Source organism: Ammospiza caudacuta, chromosome 6 (genome assembly GCF_027887145.1).
Source record: "Ammospiza caudacuta isolate bAmmCau1 chromosome 6, bAmmCau1.pri, whole genome shotgun sequence".
Taxonomy (NCBI): Eukaryota; Metazoa; Chordata; class Aves; order Passeriformes; family Passerellidae; genus Ammospiza; species Ammospiza caudacuta.
In genome coordinates, this window is record NC_080598.1 from 50,437,636 (window position 1) to 50,464,789 (window position 27,154).

Genomic DNA, 27,154 nt, shown 5'->3' on the forward strand with positions numbered 1-27,154 from the left:
AGAAGATGAAAGAACCTTGAAATGGTAACCTCTGCTTCAACACCCAGATCAGGATAGGTTTAAGTTTGCATCACAGACCATTGCAACATCATCATTTATGCACTGGATTCACTGGTGAAGCACTTCAGCTGGTAACAGTTACCCACAACACTACAAACTCCTGGCAAACAAGTCCTGCACTGTGTAGAGGCATCATTTTAGAATGGAGGTGCTCTAACTCCGATTAAACAAAGCAGTGCAGAAATGCACCTACAGTGACACACTAATTTAAGCCAGATAATTTTTCATGTGGAGAAGGGGTTGATTTGGATGTACTTACAATTCTTACAGTCTCATAGTAGTGTATTTCTTTACTCTCCCAGTACCTTCATGTTTTTATGAGGAAGGACTATGTTTACATTGTGTTGGTGAAAGGCAAATCAAGCATACATTTGTGTGGAGAAGTGGACATTTCCCCTCTTTAAGAATGCCAACAAATGCAATAATAAATGTGGTAAGCTGGAGATATTTAAATATTCACTTTGAATTATGTGACAGAGTATATGACAGTAGGCATTACTGAAATTTCATTTTATATAGCACAGAGCAGCAGCTTAAAAATTCTGCACAGTAAGGAAAAAATATAATGACTTTTGCTTTAAAGATTTGCAAATACTGCTTAATGTGCTTTTGTTAAATTAAATGCAAATACTTGCTTACTGATAAATTATTGAATTTTTCCCTTTGAGAGTAACCATCAACTGCTGTTAATATCTCTGTATGAATGTTCAAGTCATTCTGGATCTCTGTGTTGATTTCTGGTACAGACCTCTAGCATGGCCTTCAGAAAAAGGCAAATTCAGGTAAAAGCGTAAGTGAGTACTTAAAAGCTTCACAGCTACAGTGAACAGACTTTTATCTTTCACTAAAGATAAACAACAGGACAACAACAGGAGCCCTCCTTACTGATGAGGATGAAGATTTCCTTCCAGTTTATTTGTATGAAAGCCTCCCCTCTGGTGCTGGCCCTCTCAGCTGAGCTGATATCGAGCACTTCAATGAGAAATGAGGTGCTCTACAGGTCTGGAGCTTGGATAAACCATCAGGTATTTCTGGCATCCAGCCTGCCTCTGATTGTGATTTCCCATTGCCTCAGACAACTTCTGCTTTTTTATCTATGCAGACATTTCTGACACTAAGAACCTCTCAAGCCTCACATTATATGGGTGGATATCTTACACATATGCCTCTTGCAGTACATTTTAATGTTAGCAACTATGGATAATTCCTAAGCTCCAACAGGACAGAGGGAAGAGGTTCCTAAAAGACACACACATAAAGTTCTTTATGTTTGTTTGGTTTGGTTTTGTTGGGGTTTTGAAGCTTCTTTGGTTTTTTGTTTGTTTGGTTTTGGTTTGTTGTTGTTTTGGTCTTTGTTCTTATTTTTGAAAGTTTGGATTCTGCAAATCTTAAACACTATGCTGTCTACCTCCTCCAAACCTCCATCCTGGTCTATGCAAAAAAGTTGGGATCCTTTGAACTTGGGAAAAGGCCTGATCTGAACTGAGTTCTTTCACTATTTGTTTAGTGAAAGAAAGTTATGTTTCTGGAAAATCTAAATATAGATACTGCCTGCTGCATACAGTTTACAGTCTAGAGCAAGATAGGTATAGGGAATCTCAGAAGAGACAATAACTAAATCTCTACAATAATTCTATGGTATGACTGACTTGCTGCACATAAGCACTGCTGAAGGAGAGATAATTAGTGGAAATTTAAAAAAAGATCACTCCTCTTGTGAGGATGGAGCAGTCACTCTGAGATGTCAGATGTTTTTCTTGGACTATCTATATGGACAGAAGGATTCTGTTTTTCTTCTTAACACGGGTCATTTTTCAGTTAACTTGTTTATATGACCGAATATATTGACAGCAGCAAACTCAGCATGGAAATTTAATAACTGTTCCTTTCTGGTAGTATGAGATTACTTTAGTTGAAAACATGGAAAAGCAGAATTCTCAGGAGTTTAATGGTGGCTTTGGAAGTGGACTTGGGTGGTTTTTATATTATTTGTGGGGATTTCATCAAAAACAATAAATTGTAATGAATAATGTTTTTTTAAAATGCAATTTATAACTGTAAACTGGTTTGACAAAAATTCTGCAAGTTCTCTTTCCTCCTAGGCCAGTACAATGCTGGGTCATATCAGTGGAGCTGTGAGATCAATATTTGCATTGCTTCTGCATAAAATGTGTTTGTCCTCTGTTTAAATAAATGCCACAGAGAGGAACAGTCAGTTACCAAACGCCTCTGCCCATATCCTTTCAGTATGTTTTGTCAGTTCTTGCTCAACTTTGATGCCACTTTGTAATTGGCTGCAGAGGAGAAGGTAAAAGCAAAGATTTTATCTCTTTCCGGCCGGAATTGTTTTAGCACAGACAATGCAGCCATGAGGGTAAACAATGAACAAGGTGTAATTCAGAGGTAAATAATGAACAATGCAGCCATGAGGTGTGCATTCAGAGGTAAATAATGAACAATGCAGCCATGAGGTGTGCATTCAGAGGTAAATAATGAACAATGCAGCCATGAGGTGTACAGAGGTAAATAATGAACAATGCAGCCATGAGGTGTGCATTCAGAGGTAAATAATGAACAATGCAGCCATGAGGTGTGCATTCAGAGGTAAATGATGACCAATGCAGCCATGAGGTGTGCATTCAGAGGTAAATAATGAACAATGCAGCCATGAGGCGTGCATTCAGAGGTAAATGATGACCAATGCAGCCATGAGGCGTGCATTCAGAGGTAAATAATGAACAATGCAGCCATGAGGTGTGCATTCAGAGGTAAATAATGAACAATGCAGCCATGAGGTGTGCATTCAGAGGTAAGTAATGAACAATGCAGCCATGAGGTGTACAGAGGTAAATAATGAACAATGCAGCCATGAGGTGTGCATTCAGAGGTAAGTAATGAACAATGCAGCCATGAGGTGTGCATTCAGAGGTAAATAATGAACAATGCAGCCATGAGGTGTGCATTCAGAGGTAAATAATGAACAATGCAGCCATGAGGTGTGCATTCAGAGGTAAGTAATGAACAATGCAGCCATGAGGTGTACAGAGGTAAATAATGAACAATGCAGCCATGAGGTGTGCATTCAGAGGTAAGTAATGAACAGGAGCACCAGTGCAGTGAAGAGTTCTGTCTAAAATACCAAGGCCTTTCTTCATAAAAGACTCAGTTCTTTATAGGCACATTGACAAAGGGTTGCAGTGTGTAATTCCTCCTTTGGCAGATGTTTACTGTGGATGTTTGAGAGAGTGAGATCACTATTTCATTTGTAAATATCAAAAAGTTTGTTGGAAAGATGATAAATATTTCTACAAATAGGAACAAAGTATGGATGGTATTCAAAGAAGCTGGATAACACGATTGCCTGAAGCTTAACTCAGACGTGGCTGCTGCCAAAAAACAAACAGTAGAAGCAGAATTTCAGGAACTGAGAATTTAAGATTAAGGTAATTTAAGGTCCCAAAAATTCAAAGTATACAAAGTAAGTCAAAAGTGATAAAGATCACCATTCACCTCACTGAATAGCTCTTTCTCATGTGGTCAATGTAGCCAAACCAAGCAAATATACTATTTCAATTTAAAATGAGAAAAAATAAAATATAAAAATTCAATCCTATAGAAAAGTTTCTTGCATGTTCCGAAATGAATGTGCCACACTCTATAACAAAACAGGTGTATCCAACAAAAAAATTCAAAGAAAGACAGCAGTATAGACAAAACAACTACCCAAGAAAAAAAAAGAACTCAGAAGATTATAACCTTATTTTAAGAAAAAAACAAAAGGTTTAAAACACAAATCAAAGATTCATGAAACATAACAGGATACTACAAAATTCACTGTAACTACATCTAATAAATGAAACTGCTACAAGCTGCAGAAACACTGGGCATTCATGCACTCATGATAAAAATTCCCACGAGTTTTCTCCTTGGAATCCCAACATATATGCAGTCTCTAAGGATCCTAGTTCTCTAGCCAAAGTGTGGTTTAGAGTTAGGATTAAGGAAAAGATCCAGGAACATGATGTTCTAGATGAATCACAAATCAGTGTCCTACAAAGTGGAAGGCAAATGCCATCTTGACAGAAATGTCTCTGTTATTAGAGTCTCACTTCTTGATTACTTGTCAGTGAGAACCTACCACAACTCTGCTAAATATAAACATGAGATCTACCAACAAGGATGTGAGATGCACTCTGTCCTTCAGCTTCTGCCTTCCATTTGGAAAGCCAGCTAATTTTGGTTTTGTAATCATCTCAGGTATTCTACCTTTGCTTTTCTATTTTGGCCAAAATCTAAGCCTAGGAAAGACTTTCTATTAATACTGAGTTATGAAAACTTTGTTTGACTTAAAGATTACAATTAACCCTTCTGATTCCTCTTGTCAACTCTCATTTATCCTATGTAGTTTGTCAGGATCCTGAGCATCCTAACAGGCCTTAATGGCCCCAACAATCCTCACCTGACCCCTGCCATGGGCTCAGGAGCCCCAGTTCAGCCAAGCCCTGTGCTTTCATGCCTGACCTGTATCAGCACGTGTCCACAGCTCAGCCATGGCTGTGCCAAGCCATGTTTATCTGGATCTGGAGTCACAGACTGACTTCCTACCTTGCCCTCAGTCTTTTCTTATCAGTACAGACCTTCATGGCAATTGCTAGGTGATGTCTGACCCTAGTTCTTACTGGATCTGACCCTAGCCTGTGGGCTGCCTTCACATCTTGACCTTGCTCCTGCCTGATGCTCTGTATTCCTGTCTGAATCCAGGGTTCCCTGCTTGCCTTGCTCAGGCTCTGTGGGACTGGGCTTGGGCATTCATGCACTCACTGATAAAAATTCACATGAGTTTTTTCCTTGGCATCCAAAAATATATGCAGTCTGTAAGGATCCTAAGAGTTCTCTAGCCAAAGGTGTGGTTTAGAGTTAGGATTAAGAAGGAAAAGATCCAGGACTGTGATGTTCTAGATGAATCACAAATCAGTGTCCTACAAGGCTGTGGGACATCACCTGTGCTATTATGCTTGGCTCCTGCCTCTATGGAGCAGCCAGCTCTTGCTGCTCCATTGCTTCTCTTGTTTACCTTCAAAATAAACCAAATATTTCTATAAAAATACATTGCATGTCAAAACTAGGTCAAACACTTCTTTTTTAATGCTGCAAAATCCCATGATTAATTCTTTGATTCTGTTCAGAAAATATTATTTCCTTTGGATTCAGCAGACTTCTATCTTCTCTGGTTTCCCAAGCTGAATATTACCCTTTTGAGTCCCACCAGGTGTATGTTCTCATTTCAATATGCAGAGTTATGAGTTCTTTCCCCTTATTATTACCAGCACTTGTGACTGGAATTTGTCTAAAGCTGAGAACAGTTGCTTCTTGTTCTACTAATTTTGGTATTATTCCCTCCCCCCTCAGGGGAATGCTGCTAAAACTAACCAACCAATGAACCCTTCTTTACTATGGCAGAAATTAAGCATAACACTGAATTTATACAGATTGAGATCTAGCCCAAAAATACTACAAATCACGCTGGTGTTATGCCTTAGCTTTCAAAGGCAGCTTGTGATTGTTATAACTCTTCAAATTTTTTAGATCCTTCTCTTTACAGCCACAATCTCAGGCTTTATGTTTATCACAGAAGACCCTTGGTTGAGTCTTCTAACCTACATGGTTTACAAGCAGGTTAAATCCTAAACCATTCTCTCTTTCCAACTCCAACCATTCAGTGAAAAGACAGGCTTCTTAACTAGGAATAAGGTCCACATTTCACTGATTCTTCTTAGGAAACTCAAGTGCAAATGCAGGCTTTACACTTAGCACATGTATCCACTGCCAAGCCATACATTCACACAGTCACATACTAATTTGCACTGGAAGCCTTCTCTTTGACATCTAGGAGGGTTTTTTAAAGTAAACTGGTTCATCATTACCTCTAACCTCAACATAAGTAAATGCAATATAGCCATGCTTGAGTGGAAGGTCTGTCAGCCACACAGGAGCTCGATTCACTTTTAGATCAACTGGGACCTCACCACCTGTAAGAATGGAAAGAATGGGATTTAATTGAGAGAACTGTTCCAGGCGTAATTACCTGTATGTAGCATACCTACATCTGTCATCAGAACTACACTAATTTAGTGGTTTATTTAGGTTTATTTAAAATTCAGGAAAGATAATGAAATCTTCATTCAACTGAAGTAAAGTGTAAAATCTCTGACCTGGGAGTCAGGGCGTTGCTCAGGTTGGCTCTGCCTGTGGTTCTGGGCGCCATCTTGTGTCACTTTGGGGCCTTCAATTAAGCATTAAAGCAATAATAATAATTAAAAAAACCCCGACAACAAAACACCCAAACAAACAAACAAAAAACCAAAACCCCAACCAAACAACAAAACCACCAAAATAAAACAAGCTAACAAAAAAACCCAACACCATAAAACAAAACCCAAAACAATACAACTTAATATGAAGTTGCTCTATTACAGGGGATTTGTATTTCTGACTCTTGTGGGCTCTCAAGTGTCCCTTTTCTCTACTGATATCTGCAGTTCCATGCATTTCTTCATCAGCTGTCCTGACTATAATCCAAACCACCAGCTTCTAAGGCTTTTCATTGAAACACCAAACATAGCAGGATAATCCATCACAGATTTGATTTAGCAGCAGCTCTTATATACTTTGTCACATGCACCTGCTACCTCCCCAAGAAAAGTGGCAGAAGGTCCTAAGTATTTACACATAAACAAAAAAAGTCATTGCTTTAGCAACTTTTGTTTCTTATTGGGCATTTCTTTTAAAATCCTTTTTTAGCCCCCTTCAACTTAATGAGACCTGATGAGAGTGAATTGTGGCCACTGCTGTTTTCACAATAAGAAAGTGTAGTGTTCTCATGACTTTATGATACAATTTAGTAACAGATTTCACTTCTGTGCAAACACAATGAAGTTTCAGCATTAACCGGCATTAACGGAGCTCACGTCCCAGTTCCTGAATTCAGGCGAACACGTTCTCACAAACTCTCCCAAAATCATCACCGTCATTCCATAGCACACACCTGAGTGTGTAATTGTGCTGTCAATTTAAACCATCTTTTAGCGTAATTAAAAGCTTTTCTCCACTAGACCATAGAGACATATGGACCTTAAAGATGACCTGTTCCCAGCCCCCGTTGCTATGGCATAATAAGCATATAATATCTTCTGATAATTTCATTTGATATAAATAACCCACTACGTCATGTTTATATATAAGCATATACTGGGGCTTCACGTTTGCCACTTGCTGGACTGTTTCAGTCTCCGTTGTAACCTCCTTAGTTATCGTTGTTGTTACTTCCCTCGGCGGGCACACACATACTTTATGGCTGTCCCCCGCGAGGAGCCGAGCGCGGCCTCAGGGCGACGCCGCCATTTTGGGCGAGGCCACTCCGGCCGCTGAGGGGCGCGCGCCCGAGCCAAGATGGCCGCCGGCCAAGGCGCCCGCCCCGGATGCAGCGCGCGCCCCGGCAGCCGTCGGGCCGAGCCGGAAGTGCCGGTGCCGGCGGGCGGCCATGGCGGCGGGCGGGCAGCGGGGCGGGCCCGCGGGACTCGCCGCCTCCCGGCGCCGCGGCGCGGGCTGAGGGGAGCGGGCCGCCCGCCGCCGCCCTCCCGCTCCCTCCTTCTCGGCCGGAGGAAGGTAAGGAGCTGCCGGCGCCCAGAAGGAGCCGCGGCGGCGAAGCGCGGCTCGCCCGGAGCGCGGGTCCGGCGGGCGGTGTGCGCGGGGGTCGCCGGAGGAGCCCCTGTGCGCTGAAGGGGTCCGAGAACCGTCGCGGGTGTGCCCAAAAGCTGCAGGTTGGAGCTGGGTCTGAAAACGGAGAGTAACAATGAGAAGACTCTGTTAGCTCAGTCTCTTTCGTTATAACCGGGAGCTAAGGCTCCTCTTCTGGCTGCTGCTCAAGGGCAGGATCAAAACGCGCTGATGTTTACCTGCTTAAATCTGCTGCTGTTTTGATAGTGTTTATGTTTTCAGTATGCACATACCTTGTGACGGTTTATTTTCCTCGAAGGCGACAACTCGTGAGCCAGCTCGGATATGCCGAACTGCTGGAAAAACAGCTTCTTTAGCGGGTAAACGCAGACCTGGCGTTCAAGTTTTTACCTTACAGATTAACAATTCCTTTCAACAATTTGAGTTGTTCTACTAAACGTATTGACTCGGGGTAATAAAGGGAAACGTGCAGCTGAGTTATGTAGAAGGGTCAGCTGAACGAGAAGTTGACATTACTTAAATCCACAATAGCTTTCTCAAGTATTTACTGTTCCCTTTCAGGTATTTACTGTTCCTTCTCAGGTATTTGTGTCCCTGAATGTTTGATTCTTTTAGCCACCATGAATGCAGGAGTCTGAGGGCCAGAACAATTTCTCTAGGGCTGTCTTGATCATTCGGTCATTTCAGGATTGAGAATATCCCTCAGTTATGTAAAATCAGGATTGCCAACAAAACTGGCAGATTAGTCTGGCTCAGAAAGGGTGATTTAGAATGGTGTCATGATTTTGTATCATTTATGGTAAATTCTCTAATGCTTCCATGAATTGTTACTGTTTTCTATGCATAATTCATTTTTCAATAAGCATTTCTGTGTGGTATTTTAAAGGCCTGATATATTTTCTTAAAACAGCACTACATAGATGGATTTTACCCTCTGTAGGAAAAGGTACAAAAGGTAAAAGCCCAGAGGTCTGAAAAAGCAGGTTTTTTTGGAGAACCCCAATTAGGTGCAGAGAAGCAGTGGTTCTCCCTGCCCTGTGCAAGGGCTGTTTGGACTGGAAGAGGTGGTGACTTCATTTGTGTGGAGGTACACTCCAGCTGAACTGTTAGTGACTGCTTTGAAGAGTGTTTCCAGTCACCTTGACCCGTGCAGCCAGCTGGAGATTTGAAGCAGCTCAAATTGAGCCCAGTAATGTCTCTGGGCCTCCAATAATTTGTGCAAGTATGTCCCTGTAGTGCAGCCTAAGCCATGTTCAGTTTGAAAGCATCCCTTCATAAATGGGCACTCAGCTAGGGCTTAATGGAAAAGGATGTTGCTGCACCACAGACAAGCAGTGATGGTGCCATTACTGGCTGTCTTGCAGGCATCAAAGAACTTTCCAAACTTTGTTTATTTATAGAAAATCTCACATTATGTGTAGAGGCATTGAGGGCAGATGGGGTAAGTAACTTACCCAATTGATGACATTTGTTTTATTCTGTGAGTATCTGGCTTAAGCCAGGTATATCCTGATAGCCAGCAGGCCCTAAACCACCCAGAGCCATCGGTGGAGCTTCTTATGTTGTTGCCATTAAGCTGTTGCTGGCAGAGTAATGATTTTCTGTGATGTAGAGACAACTCAGAAGTGGATGTGTGTGTTTTAACTAATGTGCAATGAAAAGTTATAGAAAGTTAACATGTGCAAACCAAGGTTCATCTGTTGCCTCTCTCTGCAAGCTGTACTGAATGTTTCTGTCGCCTTTTGTTGCAGGTGCAGAGCATGGAGAATGATGAACTTCCGCCAGAGGATGGGCTGGATTGGCGTGGGGCTGTACTTGTTAGCCAGTGCTGCAGCTTTTTATTATGTCTTTGAAATCAATGAGACTTACAACAAACTGGCACTGGAGCACATTCAGCAACACCCCAAGGAGCCACAGGAAGGAACCACATGGACACACTCCTTAAAAGTCCGACTGCTATCCCTGCCCTTCTGGCTGTGGACGATAATATTTTTAATACCGTACTTACAGATGTTCCTGTTCCTCTATTCCTGTACGAGAGCCGATCCCAAAACTGTTGGGTATTGCATCATTCCTATCTGCTTGGCTGTTATCTGCAATCGGCACCAAACATTTGTGAAGGCCTCTAATCAGATCAGTAGATTACAACTAATTGACACTTAGCTCAACTGCTAGTTTCTGTTGCTGGTTGGAAGCAATTGCATTTGCTTGATCTAATCACAAGACTGAAGTTCTGAGTGAAGGCCGGAAGGGGCCTTTTCTTTCAAACTGATAAGCAATGAAGAGAATGACTGTTTTCTATTTAAAACAAACAAGTAATGACAAAGGTTTTTAATTATGGATCTGTCCGGTGGCCAGAGTGGGAGAGACCTGTGTGACATGTGATGGAAGTATTCCTCATTTTGCCTTAATGATGCAAAATTGCAACTCTCCATCTGAAATGTCCTGTGGGGAAACAAGTTTCTGGTCCACAACTTTACTCCTCTGTGCAAAAAAGTGATTTCCTATGTTTTCCCTTGGAGTGAAATCAATGAAAAGATACTTCTTTTGTGGTAAATGTAAAAGGAAAAAAGAAATTAAGAATGTGATTATAAAAGCTGCACTTAACGCAATTCTTTGCTTTTTCTTTTTTTTTTATAATCTACATCAGTGCTGTTTTAAATGAATTTTTTAAAAATAAGTTTAGATACAAAAACAGGAAGCAAAGAATAAAGTTTGTGCAAACCTTTAAAGGGAAAAAGTACATTTTTTTCTGCGGTAGGCTACTTTTCAGTCACAACAGTCCCACACTGTAATAGGCAGGCAGTGAGGAGTGGCATAGGCCTGGAGCTTGGTGTTTTAAACTATTCCTACAACATCAAAAGCAGTCTATGCTGGCATTGGCTTGTAGTCTGCACAAAAATTCTTTTGTGTTTCCTTCTCCTATCATCTTCCTTGATGAAATTACAAGTTGCTGAAATTTATGGCCATTCCAGTTTCACTTCAGACATTGTGGGAAATTGTGCTCCAAGACAACTGATATATTAGGAAAAACCTTGAATTTGGGAAAGTTAACTGTTTGGGGGATGCTACTAACAGGTTGTAAAACAGATAATCATGTTTCTTCCAGAAATTCAAAGAAGTAAGGTACCTTCTCATTCTTGTAATGAATGTAAATTTCTTCAGTCATACTGAAATTCCATTGAGATTTCTTTGCCATAGTTTCAACCTCTATTTTTCAGTGCTATTTTGGAATAGCATATTTTGAATAAGACTGAATCTGTTCTTTCTTTCTGTCCATTTTTGTTTCTTCTGAGAACTAAATTTTTTTCCCAGCCATGATGGAAGTAACAAATATGAAAACAGTGCAAAATACTTCTCAGAAGCAGTAGACTCAAAAGAATTATGAGCTAAACTCCTTGACTATAATTTCAGCTGTATGTGATTGTCCATATCTAATCATCACAAATGCTATTCTATTTCTGACTGCTTAAGGGAATCCTGGAAAGTTGTCTTTCTCTTGCTTTGGAAAGAGAACACTATTTTCACTGTTGCTGTGTTTAAGCATGGCAGTTCCAATACCTTAAACTTTCTGTTTGCACTTGGAGATACTTTGAGACACTGGTTTCAATTGTCAGCATTGGTGCTAGGACCTGAAAACAATGTAGCCTTTGCAAGAAGGGTTTGAGTTCTAAGTGCAATATGAAAAGGAGGAAGCTGCCATCTTACTGTGCTGGAGTAAGAGTAAATTATAAACTCTGACTAATAGTTAGTATCTTGGGGAGTCAGAGCTTTTAAGTTGTATTGTTTCTCAACTTTTAAAATCACCATGCTATTTATCTATAAAATAAAAACTTTTCAATGTTTGTAAACACATGTCTATTAATGCAGATACTCATCAATAGCTTTTCATTTCTGTTGTTTGGTTTTGGTTTAGTGGGGTATTTTTGGGTGTTTGGTGCCAGGCAGCAGTGCTGGCTGTCAGTTGCTATAGCCTGTGCTCATGTCCTTCCCTCAGTGTGCATGTTCAGTTCATCTTTTGTTGTCCTCTTATGCTCTGTGCCCTAATTACTTGTTTGTAGCCTGAAATTTGGGGCTTGCTGGATGAAGTGGAATCCCCTTGTTTCTTTACTCTTGTGTAAGAGAGATACCTATGGCTGGACTGTTTTTAACTTCACACTAGTTTTAAACTAGTTACATTGTATGCAGATGGAACTATTCAAAGAGCCAAGTGCCTAAGAGGAAGCATCAGAAATAGAAAATGATAGGAAGAACCACCTCATTTTCTGTCATGCAAGCATGTGACCCTTAGCAAACTCACTGGCAGGCCTGGTGGGGTGACCAGAGCTGTCTGGCTGTGGAGCACGTGCTGGGCATGGTGGGGGCTTGCAGAACTGGGGCTCATGTTCATAGACTTTGCCATCAGAGGCCTGGTTTTGGATTCCAGCTGTTGACAGGCATTGCTTTGCAACTAACTACAGAAAAACACACAGTCTGATTCAAGCAAATGCTATGTGTGTAAGCGTTTGAGCTTGAAGGGGAAAGCAGCAGTGGAGAACTATTAACATAGTGGATACAAATATTAGTGAGAGTAGGAGAAGAGCTAAGTTAGCTCTGCTGGTGCTTCCAGCATTTTTGACACTAGGGGAACATCAACAGGTGGAATCTTCCCAACAGGGTAAGTAAAGGAAAGACTATAAAAATGAATCATAAATTGTTTTTTACTGTAGTATTAAAAAGTAGTGAAATAACTTTCAGCTTGATTATTCCGAAAATTTATAAGCATTGTCAAGGCTGATTATCTGAATCACCAAAGACCTGTCTGTAACAGAAAATTACATCATATACAAACTTTTGGGATAATCAAGCTTGAAGTTTTGCAACATTCTGAGCTTTAATGTTCTGCCAACAAAGTGAGTAGCTGTAACACGAGGGTGATTAATGATCATCTGTATGCCATTTACCCTAGATTTCTTTTTTTTCATTTGTGTCACAAGATAAAGCATTGTCAGACTCCTTGAACGTCAATTGAGCAGTCTCAATGTTAGTTTCTTTAGCTGCTTGACCTTTACCTGACAGTCCCTTCCCATCTCAGGAATGTGTCTGCCACAACTGCTACTAAACCTGTCTTTCATTCCTGCCATGGGGGAGCAGGTCCAATGAAGAGCACAACATGAGGCTGCATGGACAGAAGTAAGTTACAGTAAAATGTGTTCCTTGTGGCATGTTTCTTCCAGCAGCAAAGTAGGACTGCAAACTTGATTCCTTTTTTAAATTAAAAATACGAGGATTGATTTATCCCTGGAACAAAACATTCCAGTTGTTGCAGAATACATATTACCTCTCCTTATTTTCTCTTGCCTGGTCCATTATTTTCTTAAAAGGACACTCTTTAGTTTCTCATACTAGTTTTTTTAAAAATCCTGATTTTTATGTCACAGTCTTTGATGAGAACCACTTTTCTACAAATGACCTAATGCACAAAAGCAGTTTAATAATTTTATTGTGTAGTTAAATTTTAAGAACTGATTTATCTTAGTTCTCTTTAAAGATGGTGCAGGTTTCTTTGGGAAGAAAGAACATGCTACAGCCATAAGAAGGTGCATCTGCTCAACTCAGCCCTCAGGGCCCATGTCTAGCCCATGTGGCTGGTGAAGAACTGCTCAGGTGTTCACAGTGCTGAGTGCTCACCCAGTCACCAAGTTGAGGCTCATGATGTCCCAGCTCCCAGACTACTGGGTAGTTCACAGAGAACCTGATACTCATGATAGCTTATGGATAAGTTACCTTTGAAGATGGAGTTATGGATGGTAAGATGGTAACTTATGGATAAGTTACCTTTTAGATGGGCTGCCATGGGTGAATGGCATTCAAATCCTTTAATGAAAGTGATGACTGTGGATCCCTCTCCTGGGAAATAGGAAGGGCACTGCACTTTTAGACAATGCACCAATTACTGGGCATAATGGGATCACCTCCTCTCCCTCACAGAGCTATCTTGAGTGCCTTGCATACTTGAGACTTAAAGCTTTTTTTTTTTTTTAACACAGAACATTGCAATCTGTTAAGTTCCTTCATGAATTTAGCCTCGAAGTTGTTTGAACCAGCAGTTCAGTTTTTCAAAACAATAACAATAGAGTACGTCATATAATCCCAGTCTTTATGAAGGAGACATGCTTTGGCATTTTTTGTTATGTTTTGTAACTACTAAAAGTAGTTGGTTATCATCTAACCACCAAGAATTTAATATCACATCAGCTCTTTTAATTCCATACAAACACACCAGCATTCTCCCCTTTATTTTAGTGAGGAAATCCATTGAGCTCCCTTGGGCCAGTAAAACCAAGTTCTATCAGTAAGACATACAAAGTGCACTGAGCAGTGCAGATGTGGTGAGCTGAGCTTGTTCTGTGCCCCCTTGAAGGCTGGTTAGGTACAACAGCACTGCTTCTCTCTGAGGTGAAGAATACAGCATCTTTTTTCCATTGAGGCTTACCTCCTCTGCCTAAAATTTGGGGCCACAGATAACTATGGGGCTCTCCAGATGGGGTTAAGAACACAGCTGTAGGGGATTGGGAGGGTAGGGAACCACATCACACTGAAGCTTCCCAAGCCAACACTCAGAAAAATGGAGTCTGTTGAGTCAGGGCACTTTTGCCACAAGCCAACCTACAAGAGATGCATAAGATTCCCTGAAGCTCCAGTGCTCTTTTTGTAATTTCAAAGTTTTGGTAGCTACAAGGACTAGCAAGGATTCTTTAAAGACAGAAATTGAGTATTAAGTTTTTGACTCAATAATCATTGGTATTTTCTGGAGCTTAGGTGCAGCATATTCCTGTGTCCAGGCTGACCAAAAAAAAAAAGCATCCCATTACTAGAATGTTACCTGCACTTCTGTGCTAAGTTAGGATCTGTTGCTTTAGACCAAACATTTTCAGTCCATGACATGCCAGTGGAGTGTTTACACAGTTTATAGGTAAAGGCCACAAATTCTTGCCTAATGTTAAATGTTGCTAATCAGCCATTAGACAGTTCATACCATTTCTGGAAGGTTTGTCTGGAGGAAAAGGGAAAACAGGTGTACAACCTGAGTTGGTCTTTTCAGTTCTGCTTCTATCCCATCTGCCAAGAGTATCTTAGAGTATCTGAGTACATAAATGTCAAGGACACATCTACTGGACCTCATTTCTGGCTCTTCCCTGCATTTCAAACGAATGCAGACAATTTTGTCCTCGTAAAAGTTCATTTATTTCCACACTTTGTCCTACATATGTAAGTCTCAAGATTTGCTCAGGTCCCGTAATATATAAACAAACTGTGTCCAGAGAACACAAGAAAATGAAAATAACCCCCCAAAGTACTTTTCACAGTATTCATTCAGGCAGTTAAATTCTGCTAGAGAACTCTCAGGCCTTAGGCTCTATAAAATGACTATCAAGGGTGTTTTATACCTGTTCACAGAAGCTTCTTGACTGACAGGTGACCAAACCTTGTTGATGATAGGTAAAAATAATCTTGCACGGTAGGACTGTACAGGAACAGGCACAGTCCTGTACATGCTTGTTAATTTTGACACTTATAGTGGTCTTATATTGCTTTTTCTCCATACAAACACAAGCTGTCTTTCAAAGATCATATTTAACAAAATAACTCTTTTCAGGTTTTATTGCTTTATTTTAAAAGTGGTGTCACACGAAGAAATACTGTGACTCAAAATAAGTTATTAAAAAACATACCAATCAGAAAATTTGTGAGAAAAGTCTGTACCTGCCAACTAATTTACAAAAAACTGGCGCCACCATAACACTGGCACCCTGTAAGCAATACGCTGCTCACACCCAGGCGCATCCTTTGGGAAAGGCTTCCGTATTAAAGCAGTGTCGGGATGGACATTTCGCATTTAAACGGAGCAGCAGCGCGGCGGGAGCGGCTCCGTGCAGCGGGCCCGGGACACTTACAGTCGGTACAGCCTGTCCGGGCGCAGGCCCGGCCTCCAGCGCCGCCCTCACGGCTGCTGCACCTTCGTCCGCTTCACGGGAGGGTCATCGCCGCTCGCCGCCGCGTCCACGTTGTTTTCGTCTTCGCCTTCATCCTCCTCCTCGTCATCGTAGTCGTCGTCGTCATCCCCGCCAGCACCTGCCGGAGTTGGGGCGGGCGCGGGTGAACGGTGCGGGGCGCGGGCGGCGCCCCGGGCCCGGCGGAGCCCTCTCGGCGCGCACCCCCCGCCACTCACCGCGCCGCGCGCCGCCCGCAGCCGCCCGCTCCTCCTGCACCAGCGGCGCCAGCAGCTCCACCACCCGCTCCTGCAGCTCGCTCAGGGCCGCCCGCAGCCCGCGCAGCTGGGCGGCCTCGCCCTCCGCCGCCGCCGGGTACGGCACCCGCACCGTCCGCGTCCGCCCATCGCGGCCCCGCAGCTCCGCCACCAGATCGCGCCCCGGGCCCGGCTCGGGCTCCGTTTCGGCCGCCAGCTCCGCCATCACCGCCCGCCGCTCATGTGCCCGCCCCGCCGGTCACGTGCGGGCCGCCCCGCCCCGCCGTGACACGCCGCCCACGGTCACGTGGGGCGCGCGCCATTCCGCTTCCGCTGTGGCGCCCCCTGGCGCCTCCTCGGGCCCGCGTTTCCCGCCTCGCTTCGCGCTCCTCGGCCTTCGCGTCCCGGCGATGGAGGCGGCGGCTCCGGAGGGCGCCGAGCCGGGGAGCGGCGGGAGCGGCGCGGAGGAACCCGTGGTGTCCCTGGCGGAGGTGCTGGCGGAGAACGAGGAGCTGGAGAAGGAAGCGCGGGCCGTGCTGGGGGGCAGCGACCACGAGCGCTGCAGTTACTCACAGGTGGGGGCGGGGCCGGGGGCCTCGGGGCCGGGGGCGGGGCCTGGGCCCGGGGCGTGACCAGGGGCGGGGCCTGGGGGCGCGGGGCCGGGCGGGCCGGGGCAGGGCAGGGCAGCCCCCCCGCCTCAGCGCCCCTCACGCCACGGTCCGTCGGTCTGTCTGTCTGTCGGTCGGTGTCTCCCGCAGGGCGCGGTGAAGCGGCAGGCCCTCTACGCCTGCAGCACCTGCACACCGCCCGGCGCCGAGCCCGCGGGGATCTGCCTGGCCTGCAGCTACGAGTGCCACGGCACCCACCGCCTCTTCGAGCTCTACACCAAGAGGTACGGGCGGGGGGGCGGGAGCGGCCGTGGAGGAGCCTCGTGGCTCCTGATCAACTGCTGGGGATTGTTCAGAATACGAAACCCAGCGTGTTCTCACTTCATATAAAACCTGAAACGCCACGTTTTTCTCTCTCAGGAATTTCCGCTGTGACTGTGGAAATAGCAAGTTCAAAAATCTGCAGTGCAAGTTACTCCCGGTAAGTTTCAGACAGGTTTCAGGCATTCGGAGTCAAAATAACAGTCCTGGGTGGGTGGTGCCTTGCCTCAGCCAGTGCTGGTTGATGCCGTGCCTCCAGTCTTCCCAGGAAGTTAGAAAAGGTGGGAATATTACAGCAAAGAGTAAAACTGTTGAGGGACCAAAGGGAAATGCTGGGAGCAGAAGGAACATTTGGTCCTTGCCATCCATGAGGGCAGCAGTTCTGTATCCATGGCCAGCACACCTCCAGGAGCAGGTTGTGGTGTTTCTGCATTGACACATCTCATTAGCTTTAAGCTGTTTCAGAATAACCTTTTGGGATGCAATTTTGCAGTTGCAATAAGAAAGTTTAAGGCTGTGCTGCTGTCAGAGGGACAATTCCCTTTCCTTCTTTGTGATGGCATTAGTGCCCTAATAGTTTGTCACCAGAGCTTACTGATGGGATGTTTCTTTACTGTATTAAGCTGCCTCTACTTTTCTCCTTGGTGGGCATTTTGAACTTTTCAATTAACTGGCAGTCTCAATCTTCTGTGAGGCAGCAACAGGATGCTGCTTGGTTTGCTCGCACTGGTGCTCCCAGGATAATAGCTGCTCAAACATTGAAACAAACAGTGGTTTTGTGTATGCCTGTTTTGTGCTGGGAGAATTGAATTAGATCCAGAGCTAGTCAGCAAAGTCACGGTGCAGTGATCCCTACAGACACCTGTGACAATTTAAGATGTTACCATTTCTCACTTGAGTCAATGAAATGGATCACGTGGTTGTTCCTTCTGCTTCAGTTCAGTGAAAATTCAGTTGTACAGGTTAAGTGAGCTTCAGCATCTGTCCATTAATCTGTCTGACACCATGGTTGCCATTTGCTACAAGGGTGAGCAGAATGTTTTCCTCTTTAGTTTTGAACTTTAGCATTCTTCATGTGCCCTATCTGCTGCTCAATGTAAAGCAGAGGTGTCTGGAGAATATATTTCTTTTTGTATATTCAGGCTGCTGAAAATAATGATGGTTTTAGGAATTAAAAGGGAACAGAAATGGTTCTCTTTTGTCATTTACTGTCTTTAGTTTTTACTGTGTTGTCTTTTGAGACTTTTTCTCTTTTCTCCTAGGAAAAGGGCAAGGTGAATTCAGGAAATAAATATAATGACAACTTCTATGGATTGTACTGTACATGCAAAAGACCTTACCCTGATCCTGAAGATGAGGTAAGAAATACAAAATCCAGTAGCGATCATATATAGATGGTGTTTATGGTAGATACTGTGCAAAGGGTGATCCCTGAGCTACTTTTCAAGGAAGATCCCACTTCAAGAAATCTTATGTTCCACATTGGTTTTCATGTGTCATGTGAAGTAATGACTTGATAATTTTTTTTTAATAGTGAAGTATGTTTATGCCTTAGAGACAAATGAGGAGGACAAGTCATCATTTGGACAAAATGGTGCTGCAGTTCTCTGAAGTTGCACAGTTCCCCTAGGGAACAGGGTTATCATAACCTTGAGAAATGTGGCCTAGTGCAGAATAAATGCATTTCATGTGTTAGGAGAGATCAGAATGTGCTTCCCTGTGCCTGCAGCACTGCTCTGGCAAGGCTTCTGGGATGGAGAGAGTCTGTCCTGTCCTGTAGCACTAGCTACAGTCCCAGGTGGTAGCCAGAACACTCTTTTGTCTCTCTGAAACACTAAAACACAGCACTGCATTTGCATGTGCATGCTGTTGTTTGCAGTCACAGGAACCAGGTGTCCTAAAGAACACAGAAGGCACGAGTCCACAAGTCTTTCAAATACCAAAAAAACCCCATTTTATAAGCTCCCCCTCTCTCAAGTTCAGAGGCAGCTAAAAACATTTCTGAAGAAATAATTAATAGTTTTTTAATAACAAAGCATTTCATACTGTCCTGTGTGGTGTCCAGTTAAGTTTGATTCTGGCATCTTTCACAGACTTGATGACAGTGTGAATATCAGTATCTTTCTTCTGCTGAGCTGCCCATGCATTTCTGTTTATAGGATGAAGGATACCAGTAGTGTATTAACTTTTATCACCTTTCTGTGAGAAAGTCTTGCCCTGCTGGGAAGACTGGTTTTGTAGTAATAAATGGGATTTCACAGCCTCAGTCATGAGAGAGATGACATGTGCTGAACCTGAGGGGAGCAAACTGGCCAACAAAGCACTAACTACTTACTAATGGGAGCTCCCTGTGAGGGGTGAAGAGGGAAATGCAATCCACTGAGCAGGATTTGCATGGTACTGCAGTTTGAGACTGGTGAGAGATTCTGGAGGTTGCTATTAATGCTAATAACGTGAATGTTCTTCTAGATTCCAGATGAGATGATCCAATGCATAGTTTGTGAAGACTGGTTCCATGGAAGGGTAAGGAAACTATAAATAGCAGAACTGCCGTTTGCACAGGATGGAGTTGGTGTTTAGGTTTGTATGGTGATTCTTACCTGGGAGGTGTGCTGTACTTCTCAAAGGAGATTATTACAGGAGCTCCAAGGCATTTGTTTTCAGCTTATGTAAAGGAGCACTGAAAGTCTACTCTTGCACTGCTGTCCACTCCAGTTAAAACATACCAGGAAGAGTCCTACCTTTTTGAAAGTTACCACTGCAGAATAAAGCAATAACTTTATAACTGTCTCCTTAATTAGAAAACTGTTGGGAGAGTAGCTAAGAATTAGAAAAGTACAAGGCCGTGGCTAATTCCAAGTCCTGCACCTGCAAGATAGCGTGTCCTTGGGCCCAGCTGGAGTATGATAACAAACAGTGAAAGAGACATGAGAAAAGGGAGATGTAACCCCTGAGGAATGGGGAAGAGCTGATGTTGTGGTGTGGCCAATGGACGGTGTAAATTACAGAATATTCATGAGCTTATTATTTGCTGTGTAAGTGTCTGATGCTCTCTTCAATAAACGGAGCTTGCTGATCTCATTGAGCGCCCCAAGTTTTCCCTGCACCCGACAAATGGCTCATCCCCGACAAATAGCTCTTTCTGCAACAGAAAACTCTAATCAGCATAGTTGGTGAGGAAAAGATTCTTACTGAGGCACATCATTATCAACTATGTGAATAGTTTTTCCTTCAAAAGAATGTCTTTTAAACTCTTTATTCCTTCAAGTAGCAAGGAACAGACTGTGCTGTTCATTCTTGATTCCAAACTTCAGGGAAGTGTTTTGAAAGCAGCCAAGCACTGTAGTGGGTGCCCTACTTAATGGGTAAGCATTAAGGATTCAGCCTCTTGTGCCTTGAGGAGCACAAGTGAAATTCCATGCTTGAAATTGCAGGATCAAAGAGTAAAAAAAATATGATTGGCTTCAATTATGGGTTCTTGTAGATAAACTTCTTTTGTATTAAGTGTATGCATGAAGAGTGTTGTGCTGCATACTGTGAGCTTTGCAGGAATGCTTTTTCAGAAGAAAGCCACTAAGTGCTTCTAATTGCCCAAATAGTTCTCATCAATTTATGGACAACTTTGGGACTGAATTCTCCTCAAGTTCAGTATGTGATCAATATAGATGTTTCACTTCTGTGTGTTCACTTCTTTCTGACAGCATCTTGGTGCAGTTCCCCCTGAAAGTGGAGACTTCCATGAAATGGTGTGCCAGGCCTGCATGAAACGTTGCCATTTCCTATGGGCTTATGCATCCCAATTAGCAGGTAAAGAAAGTCAAGAGATCTGAGCCAGTATTTTGTGAGCATGTATTTCTCATACATGGTTGGTTAATGACATAATACTGGTTTTAAGTGGTTGGAAAAATAATATTGTCTTGGGCAATCACCTTCAGCAGTGGAACATGAGGGGTGGCAGTTACTTGTGAAAAAAAAATAAAAAGCCGTTTTCATTCTTAAATCTTGATTCAGTGCTGCTTGCTTCTAGTTACTTTATCTAGCACAAAATGTGTGAAGATTTAATACTTGGGTCCAGGAATTTAATGTCTAAACTGATCAAAGAACTGAAGAGCCATCCTAAGGGAAGCAGTGAGACAAACACTTCTTACAGATGCTCTGAGCAGCAAAGAGTGAATGATAGAGTGCCCTGGAATGAAAATGTTTAACATTAATCTGGGTAGGGCTGGGGCTGTGCTCAGGACACACGTTCCCTGTGGTCACGCCAGCTCTCTGGACTTAAAAGAATGGATGACTTGAATTCTGTAGAAAGAATTAATTTCTCACAGTGTCCTAAAATTACTGCTTCTGTCAGCTGCTGATAGATTCCTTATGTGCCCAAAATTTCACTGGTATTTTCAAGGATGGCTACCTGGAGTTCTTTTCCTTCTAATGTAAATGGTACAGAACAGGATGTTTGTCTGGTTTTGGTTTTCCTCCTTCTAACCAGCTTTGTCACAGGGCCCATACTTGAATCGGCATCAAACAGAAACTTGTTTTAAATAAACAAGAGATTAGTTTAGTTGATCTGTGGTGGTGTTTTTGAGGTGTGTTTGGAGAAAATTAAAAACTCCAACCCAGTCACGTGACAAAAAAGCACATGACAGTTACTGACACTGTGATAGCTTGCAAGGGGTGTCAAGAAGGACAAGCATTGTAGTGAACAACTCTGAAATACCCTCTTCCCTCTCCTAGGGCTTAGATTTTGGGAAGCAGAGTGTTTTAGAATAGGAGAAGCAGAGACAATGCCTGTAGTGACCTGTACTTTTTCTGGCACACTATTTTTATTTATGGGTATCTATCTTCCAGTTCCTCCTTTGACCAAAGCGAGCTCCCTTGAAGATGAAGGGATTGTCCTGAAGGTAGAGGAAAGTGAAGAGCAGAAGAAAGAAATAAAAAAAGAAGGTGGAGTGGAACACCATAACACAAAGGAGGAAAAGCAATTGGAACAATTTAGTGAACCATCCACTAGCTCTGGGTCTGCCTGTCCTGAGGTAAAATGTGCCTTCTGCTCTCATCTGCACATCCTCATGCTGCTGACAGTTGAAGGGAAGCCCACCTCAGTCTGTGCAGGCTCAGGGAAGGGTGTTCAGTCTGTTCCCATGCTCCTCAGTCCTGCAGTCTCTGTGGAGCACAGTGTGAGCTGTGGGGCAGGGCTGTTGAGAGGTGTAATGTCTGTTTGCAGATGGGCTGCATCTGTCCCTTCTCAGCCACCTGCCCAGTACACTGAGGTGACTTCTGTTTGTTCCAGTATGTGGTGTAACTGCACTTGCATGATGGTCCAGCTCTGAGTTCTTAAATACTTACAGTTATTGCAGAAAATTTATACAGAAATTTCCCGTGGAAATTGCTGAAACCACATCAGAATTCTCATGAGGATAGTAATATAGTAATATATTGTTTATAAAAATAAATGTTTGAGACAAAAGAAAATTCTTGCCTAAGGAGAAGGACATGCCAAAAAGAACAGGGTCTCTTTGAAGTGATATTATGGAGTACTGAACACTCTCCTTTTATTTCAGGTAGTTACTAAGAGTGAGGAGCCCATCTGCAAGCTGAAAGAGCTCCAAAGCAAGCCATTTGTAAAAAAAGATACTGCCACCTTTTGGCCATCCAACTGGAGGAGCAAATTATGCACTTGTGAAGACTGCTTGGTATGTATGTTCTCTTCATATGTATGTATGTTTGGTATGTATGTTCTCTTCATATGTATGTATGTTTGGTATGTATGTTCTCTTCGTTACTGTCACACATGTGGGACAGGCAGGGAGGAGCTCCCACACCATCACTGAGGAGAAGCTTTAGGTAAAATCTGTGTGAATGTTCTTAATGCTGAAACCTCCCTTCATTCCACCTAAAGATTCACATTGAATCCTGTGGGATTAATATAGCAGGAAAGGGCTTCTAAATGTTTGTATTTTCTTTGCTGCTTTAATCCAGTGTTGACTGGAAGTTGTTAAGAGGAGATTCTGAAACACTGGGGGAGAGCACCTCCATCTGAGAAGTTTTGTCACATCAATTTTACTTCATTCTCCAGAAAATGTATTCAGAGCTTGAAGTCCAGTTCCTGACAGATGAATGTGACACTGTCTTGGCCTATGAAAATAAAGGTACCAGTGACCAAGAGACAGAGAGGAGAGATCCTTTAATGGACACCCTTAACAGCATGAACAGAGTGCAGCAAGTGGAACTCATCTGTGGTAAATACAACTTCATTTTTAGAGTCTCTCTTAAGACACTTTACCTGAGCAGTTTGCAGAGATTGATGTATAGTGTGTAGTGTCAAATTATTTTTGAAGTTACATGCAGACAGCTGTATGACAGGTTGCACGCCTCAGTCAGGATTGGTCCTCTCTGGCCCATCATTACAACTCTAATTTGCAGTGAGACATTGCATGGTGTATGAACTTTCATCTTGTTTAACATCTTAGGTACTGTGATGATAGTGATTTATTGTGATGTGAATATTTAAACATTAATTTGAACTTCTTCTGTCTGGCTGATTTATCTTACCCTGTTCTGTTTGGCAGTCTCCTGTTGGCTGGGAGTGCCAGCCAGGTGTGCCCTGTGGCTCTGCTGCAGAGCACAGTGACAAGGCAGTGCTGAGGTGTTTTACACCTGGAGCTGTTTCTCTGCTCCCGCCAGGGCTCTGCGCTCTGGCAAGGACAGTGTCACAGTGTCACAGTGTCACGGTGTCACAGTGTCCCAGTCCCCACTTGCAGGTTGGGCCTTCCCACCACGCTCCACACGTGCTTGTGTGGGGGAAGCTGGGAGCAGGGCCAGTCTGTTGGTTACCTGTACTAATTCACTCACTGATCTCCGAAATCAACCCCAACAGACACTCACACTGCATAGGTTATTCTCATAAATTGTTAGGCTTCTCATGTTTACATTATTGTTATTTATAATCTAATTCAAACCTAGATTTGTCTGAAGTAAACCTAACAAATGACAAGAGGAAGTAGAACAAGTTATGTTCTTGAGCCAATGTTAAATTAATTGTTTTCTTTCCTTTGCTTTGCCATCCAGAATACAATGATTTGAAGACAGAACTGACTGACTATCTCAGGAGGTTTGCAGATGAGGGCACGGTAAGGTGCAACTTCCAGAATTTGTTTGCCAGAAAATGTGTTTTAAAGAACTGCTGAGGGCTGGGTGGTGAATACCATGATGTTCTGTTGTAATGTTTTTTCTTGTCTCTTGGAGTTGCTGGTACTACGGTAGAAATCTGAAATCCCTTATTTCATTCAAGTTTGAAAATTCCTTAATGACATTGTTGAGACATAATGGGAACTTTACAGAAATCTGTCTGCAAGGTAGTGAGAGCAATTCTTACATTAAAATCAAACTTCTGTTGCTCTAGGTAAGATATTCAGGAAGACAAGGTCTTAAATTTTCTGTTTTTTCTTAGATTGACTCTAAACCCTTTGAAGAATAAAGACTGACCATGATTGTCAGTCTTGTCAGTTGTTTTCCTGCAGGAATTTGCATGCCATCATTAAGTATCACTTGCATTTTGTTGGCTGACTTGCTGTATTGCCATTCTTAGTTACATTGGAATGACCTGAAGCAAGCTAGTGAAAATCTTGCTTTGTGTTAAATTTTCTGATGATAAAAGCAAGAGGTCAAAGTCATTAAAATGCCATTGGGAGCTTTGGTCCATGTCTTTGTTCCGCCTTTGGGAAGCTCATTTCCCTGTTTGTATTACCTACAATAGAATTTGGGCATTAATCCTCTCCTTCAGGTGCAACAGGAAAGCTGTACCAGAGAAATTTCAGGGTATTGGTTTTTCTGTGCTTTGTGTATTATGTGTGGAGATAAAACAGGATCCTTTAATTAAGCTCTTCCACCACAACTTGGGTTTCATGCTGCTTCTCCTAGGTGGTTAAAAGAGAAGACATTCAGCACTTCTTTGAAGAATTTCAGTCTCGGAAAAGGCGACGCACTAACAGGATGCAGTACTACTGTAGTTAGACTGAGAGGGTTTGGGTCTGAAAGGACAACTGGCTAAACAATGTTCACTGGCAAACAGAAAAAGCATCTTCAGTTTTTGGCTTCTCATCAAAATCCAGCTGTCCAAGAAACATCATCATTTTGTCTAATACGTCCTTCATTTGTAGCACCTAAAACATGTTCTTAACAAATCCTTACATTGCACTTAGAGGGATTTCAGTACCGATGGACTTGGCATTCCCGGGAGAGCCGGCCGTGTCTCCAGGGGAGGAGGGCGGGAGGGAGCAGCGTGTGCTGCACTCCCCCGGTTCCTGCCAGGGCTGGAGCCGAGCTGTGCTGAACCTGCCCGGCCCTGCCCTGCCCGCGCTCCTGCCGCAATGGCTCTGCCTCCTGCCCCGGGGCTGCAGCCATTCCGGTGAGCCCCAGCAGCAGGAGCTGCCTGTCCCTGTCCCTGCCCTGCCGCGGCCCTCCGGGGCTGGCCGGGCCGGGCTGAGCTGAGCCAGCGCTGCTGCCTGCCCGGGCTGCTTGCAAATGGGGAAGCAGAGCTTAGGCTTGATGCAACACAGTGTTCTGTCTGGTTTTATACATTAAAAATACTTATTTCTAGTATTGGGCAGGGATGATTTCTGTGGTAAAAAAAAAATTCAGATGATCTTAATTTGCTCATCAGAACAAAAACAAGAACTAGGAGGAGGTACTAAATTACAAACTAAGCGTGGGGGGGTTTGTTATATGCTTTGATTTTAAAAACTAGCCTACAGCAAATTCTTCTACTTTATAAATGTTGCTGAAAACACTGCAGCATCCTGGTATTTTGTTACAATACGGAATGTTCTTTTTATAACCACTGTGATAATCATGGGACAGGAGATGTTTCACTGACTTTTAAGACTACACGTAGCTGCAATTAAAAATTAAGATTTTGTAAGTTTGGAGCCTAATGTAGTTAGACCCCAAAACCTACATTAAATTTCTAGTTTTTGAGGATTTCTATATCATGGGGTACTATTCTGCCTTTCCATGTTAATGGTTTTTGAAAAGCAAAGGTAGACTTTTATCATTCTCACTATTAACTGTTTCTGACCATTTTATTTACAAACAGTAGTTTAGCATAGATGCTCAGCTGAGCAGCTTCATAGAACATAGACTGTGCTGAGTTGGAAGGGACCCAGCAGGATCATCACATCCAACTCCCTGCCCTGCCTAGAACACCCCAAGAGTCACACCATGTGCCTGAGAGCATTGTCCCAACTCTTCTTGAACTCTGTCAGGCTGCTGCTGTGACCACTGCCCTGGGGAGCCTGTTCAGGGCCCAACCACCCTCTGAGTGAAGAACCTTTCTCTGACATCCAACCTGAACTGCCCCTGGCACAAGTTCAGGGAATTCCCTCAGTCCTGGCACCACAGGGAGGAGATCAGTGTCTGTCCCTCTGCTGCCCCTCACAGGAAGCTCCAACTGCAGTGGGGTCTGCCCTCAGTGCCCCCCAGGCTGAACAGACCAAGTGCCCTCAGCCCCTCTTCACAGGGCTTCCCCTCAAGGCCCTTCAAGGTCCTCCTGGCCCTCCTTTGGACACTGACAGCTTTGTGTCTATTTTATATTGTGGCACCCAGAACTGCCCCCAGGGCTCAAGGTGAGGCTGCCCCAGCTCAGAGCAGAGCAGGACAATCCCCTCCCTGGCCTGGCTGAGGATGCTGGGCCTGATGCCCCAGGACATGGGTGGCCCTGCTGGCTGCCAGGGCACTGCTGACTCATGCTCAATGTGTCATCGACCCCCAGGGCCCTTTCCTGTTTGCTTTTAAATTTAACTCTGGGTATTGTACATGCTCTTATTTTGGTAGTAACTGTTACAGGAGCTGTAACTGCATATCTAACTACAATATATAAAGATTAAAGTAACTTTTCACTGTGTACTGTCTTGTTTTCTCTCGGTGCTGCTGTAGTGTTACATCCTCGAACCAGGCAGACAGGGAGCCCAGTGATGAGCTGTTAGCCAAGCCACCAAGGTGCACAATGGGGGCTAATCAAACCCAGGTTTTCTAGACCTTTGTTTCTACCTGACCCAGGTGTGAAACAAGGGATGGCAGCCTGCTGGCAAGTACAGTTTAGAGCAGGACAGGGTCATGTTTCCTCTGTGCTGCAGTTTCTGTAACTCAGTGGGGGAGAGAGTACCCAAAGGCAATTGTGTCTTGCACAGGAAAGGCCCCAGTG

The 27,154-nt window shown here is 43.4% G+C and overlaps 4 protein-coding genes across 7 annotated transcripts in view; 2 read left to right on the forward strand and 2 right to left on the reverse strand.

Moving 5' to 3' along the window:
• The window catches only part of ITPK1 (inositol-tetrakisphosphate 1-kinase), a 151,227-nt gene extending 143,727 nt beyond the window's left edge, over positions 1-7,500 (reverse strand). The window contains exons 1-3 of the mRNA XM_058807929.1: positions 7,408-7,500; positions 6,273-6,343; positions 5,985-6,089 (exon numbers count right to left, since the gene is read on the reverse strand). The gene's annotated coding sequence lies outside the window, so the exon portion shown is untranslated. The remainder of the gene's footprint in view (positions 1-5,984; positions 6,090-6,272; positions 6,344-7,407) is intronic.
• An 89-nt stretch (positions 7,501-7,589) lies between these two features.
• On the forward strand, positions 7,590-11,638 carry LYSET (lysosomal enzyme trafficking factor). Of its 4 annotated transcripts, none has more exons than XM_058806929.1 (3): positions 7,607-7,725; positions 8,059-8,156; positions 9,549-11,638. In XM_058806929.1, exons 2-3 carry the CDS (start codon positions 8,122-8,124, stop codon positions 9,958-9,960), a joined length of 447 nt encoding a protein of 148 aa, XP_058662912.1. In that variant the 5' UTR covers positions 7,607-7,725; positions 8,059-8,121; the 3' UTR covers positions 9,961-11,638. The 4 variants fall into 4 exon arrangements, with proteins under 4 accessions (XP_058662914.1, XP_058662912.1, XP_058662915.1 ...); XM_058806930.1 differs by lacking the exon at positions 7,607-7,725 and adding an exon at positions 7,863-7,880 and having other exon boundaries at positions 8,096-8,156; XM_058806931.1 differs by lacking the exon at positions 8,059-8,156 and having other exon boundaries at positions 7,590-7,725.
• A 3,378-nt stretch (positions 11,639-15,016) lies between these two features.
• Positions 15,017-16,530, reverse strand: GON7 (GON7 subunit of KEOPS complex). The gene is made up of 2 exons (XM_058806638.1): positions 16,010-16,530; positions 15,017-15,912 (listed from the first exon to the last, which is right to left on the reverse strand). Exons 1-2 carry the CDS (start codon positions 16,251-16,253, stop codon positions 15,782-15,784), a joined length of 375 nt encoding a protein of 124 aa, XP_058662621.1. The 5' UTR covers positions 16,254-16,530; the 3' UTR covers positions 15,017-15,781.
• On the forward strand, positions 16,391-26,837 carry UBR7 (ubiquitin protein ligase E3 component n-recognin 7). Its single transcript, XM_058806637.1, has 11 exons — positions 16,391-16,602; positions 16,786-16,919; positions 17,056-17,116; positions 18,219-18,314; positions 19,426-19,479; positions 20,658-20,763; positions 21,802-21,986; positions 22,515-22,646; positions 23,030-23,192; positions 24,022-24,083; positions 24,874-26,837. The coding sequence occupies exons 1-11, from the start codon at positions 16,438-16,440 to the stop codon at positions 24,964-24,966; spliced, it is 1,251 nt and encodes a 416-aa protein (XP_058662620.1). The 5' UTR covers positions 16,391-16,437; the 3' UTR covers positions 24,967-26,837.
• The last annotated feature ends 317 nt before the right edge of the window (positions 26,838-27,154 follow it).

What these genes read in the sequence shown, in the direction of transcription:
- UBR7 (XM_058806637.1), top strand. Translation starts at nt 16,438, where the DNA reads ATGGAGGCGGCGGCTCCGGAGGGCGCCGAGCCGGGGAGCGGCGGGAGC. An exon ending in AGCGCTGCAGTTACTCACAG is followed by an intron (nt 16,603 to 16,785) that starts GTGGGGGCGGGG and finishes TGTCTCCCGCAG; the next exon opens with GGCGCGGTGAAGCGGCAGGC. An exon ending in TTCGAGCTCTACACCAAGAG is followed by an intron (nt 16,920 to 17,055) that starts GTACGGGCGGGG and finishes TTTCTCTCTCAG; the next exon opens with GAATTTCCGCTGTGACTGTG.
- GON7 (XM_058806638.1), bottom strand. Translation starts at nt 16,253, where the DNA reads ATGGCGGAGCTGGCGGCCGAAACGGAGCCCGAGCCGGGCCCGGGGCGC. An exon ending in TGCGGGCGGCGCGCGGCGCG is followed by an intron (nt 15,913 to 16,009) that starts GTGAGTGGCGGG and finishes CAACTCCGGCAG; the next exon opens with GTGCTGGCGGGGATGACGAC.
- LYSET (XM_058806929.1), top strand. Translation starts at nt 8,122, where the DNA reads ATGCCGAACTGCTGGAAAAACAGCTTCTTTAGCGG. An exon ending in AAAAACAGCTTCTTTAGCGG is followed by an intron (nt 8,157 to 9,548) that starts GTAAACGCAGAC and finishes CTTTTGTTGCAG; the next exon opens with GTGCAGAGCATGGAGAATGA.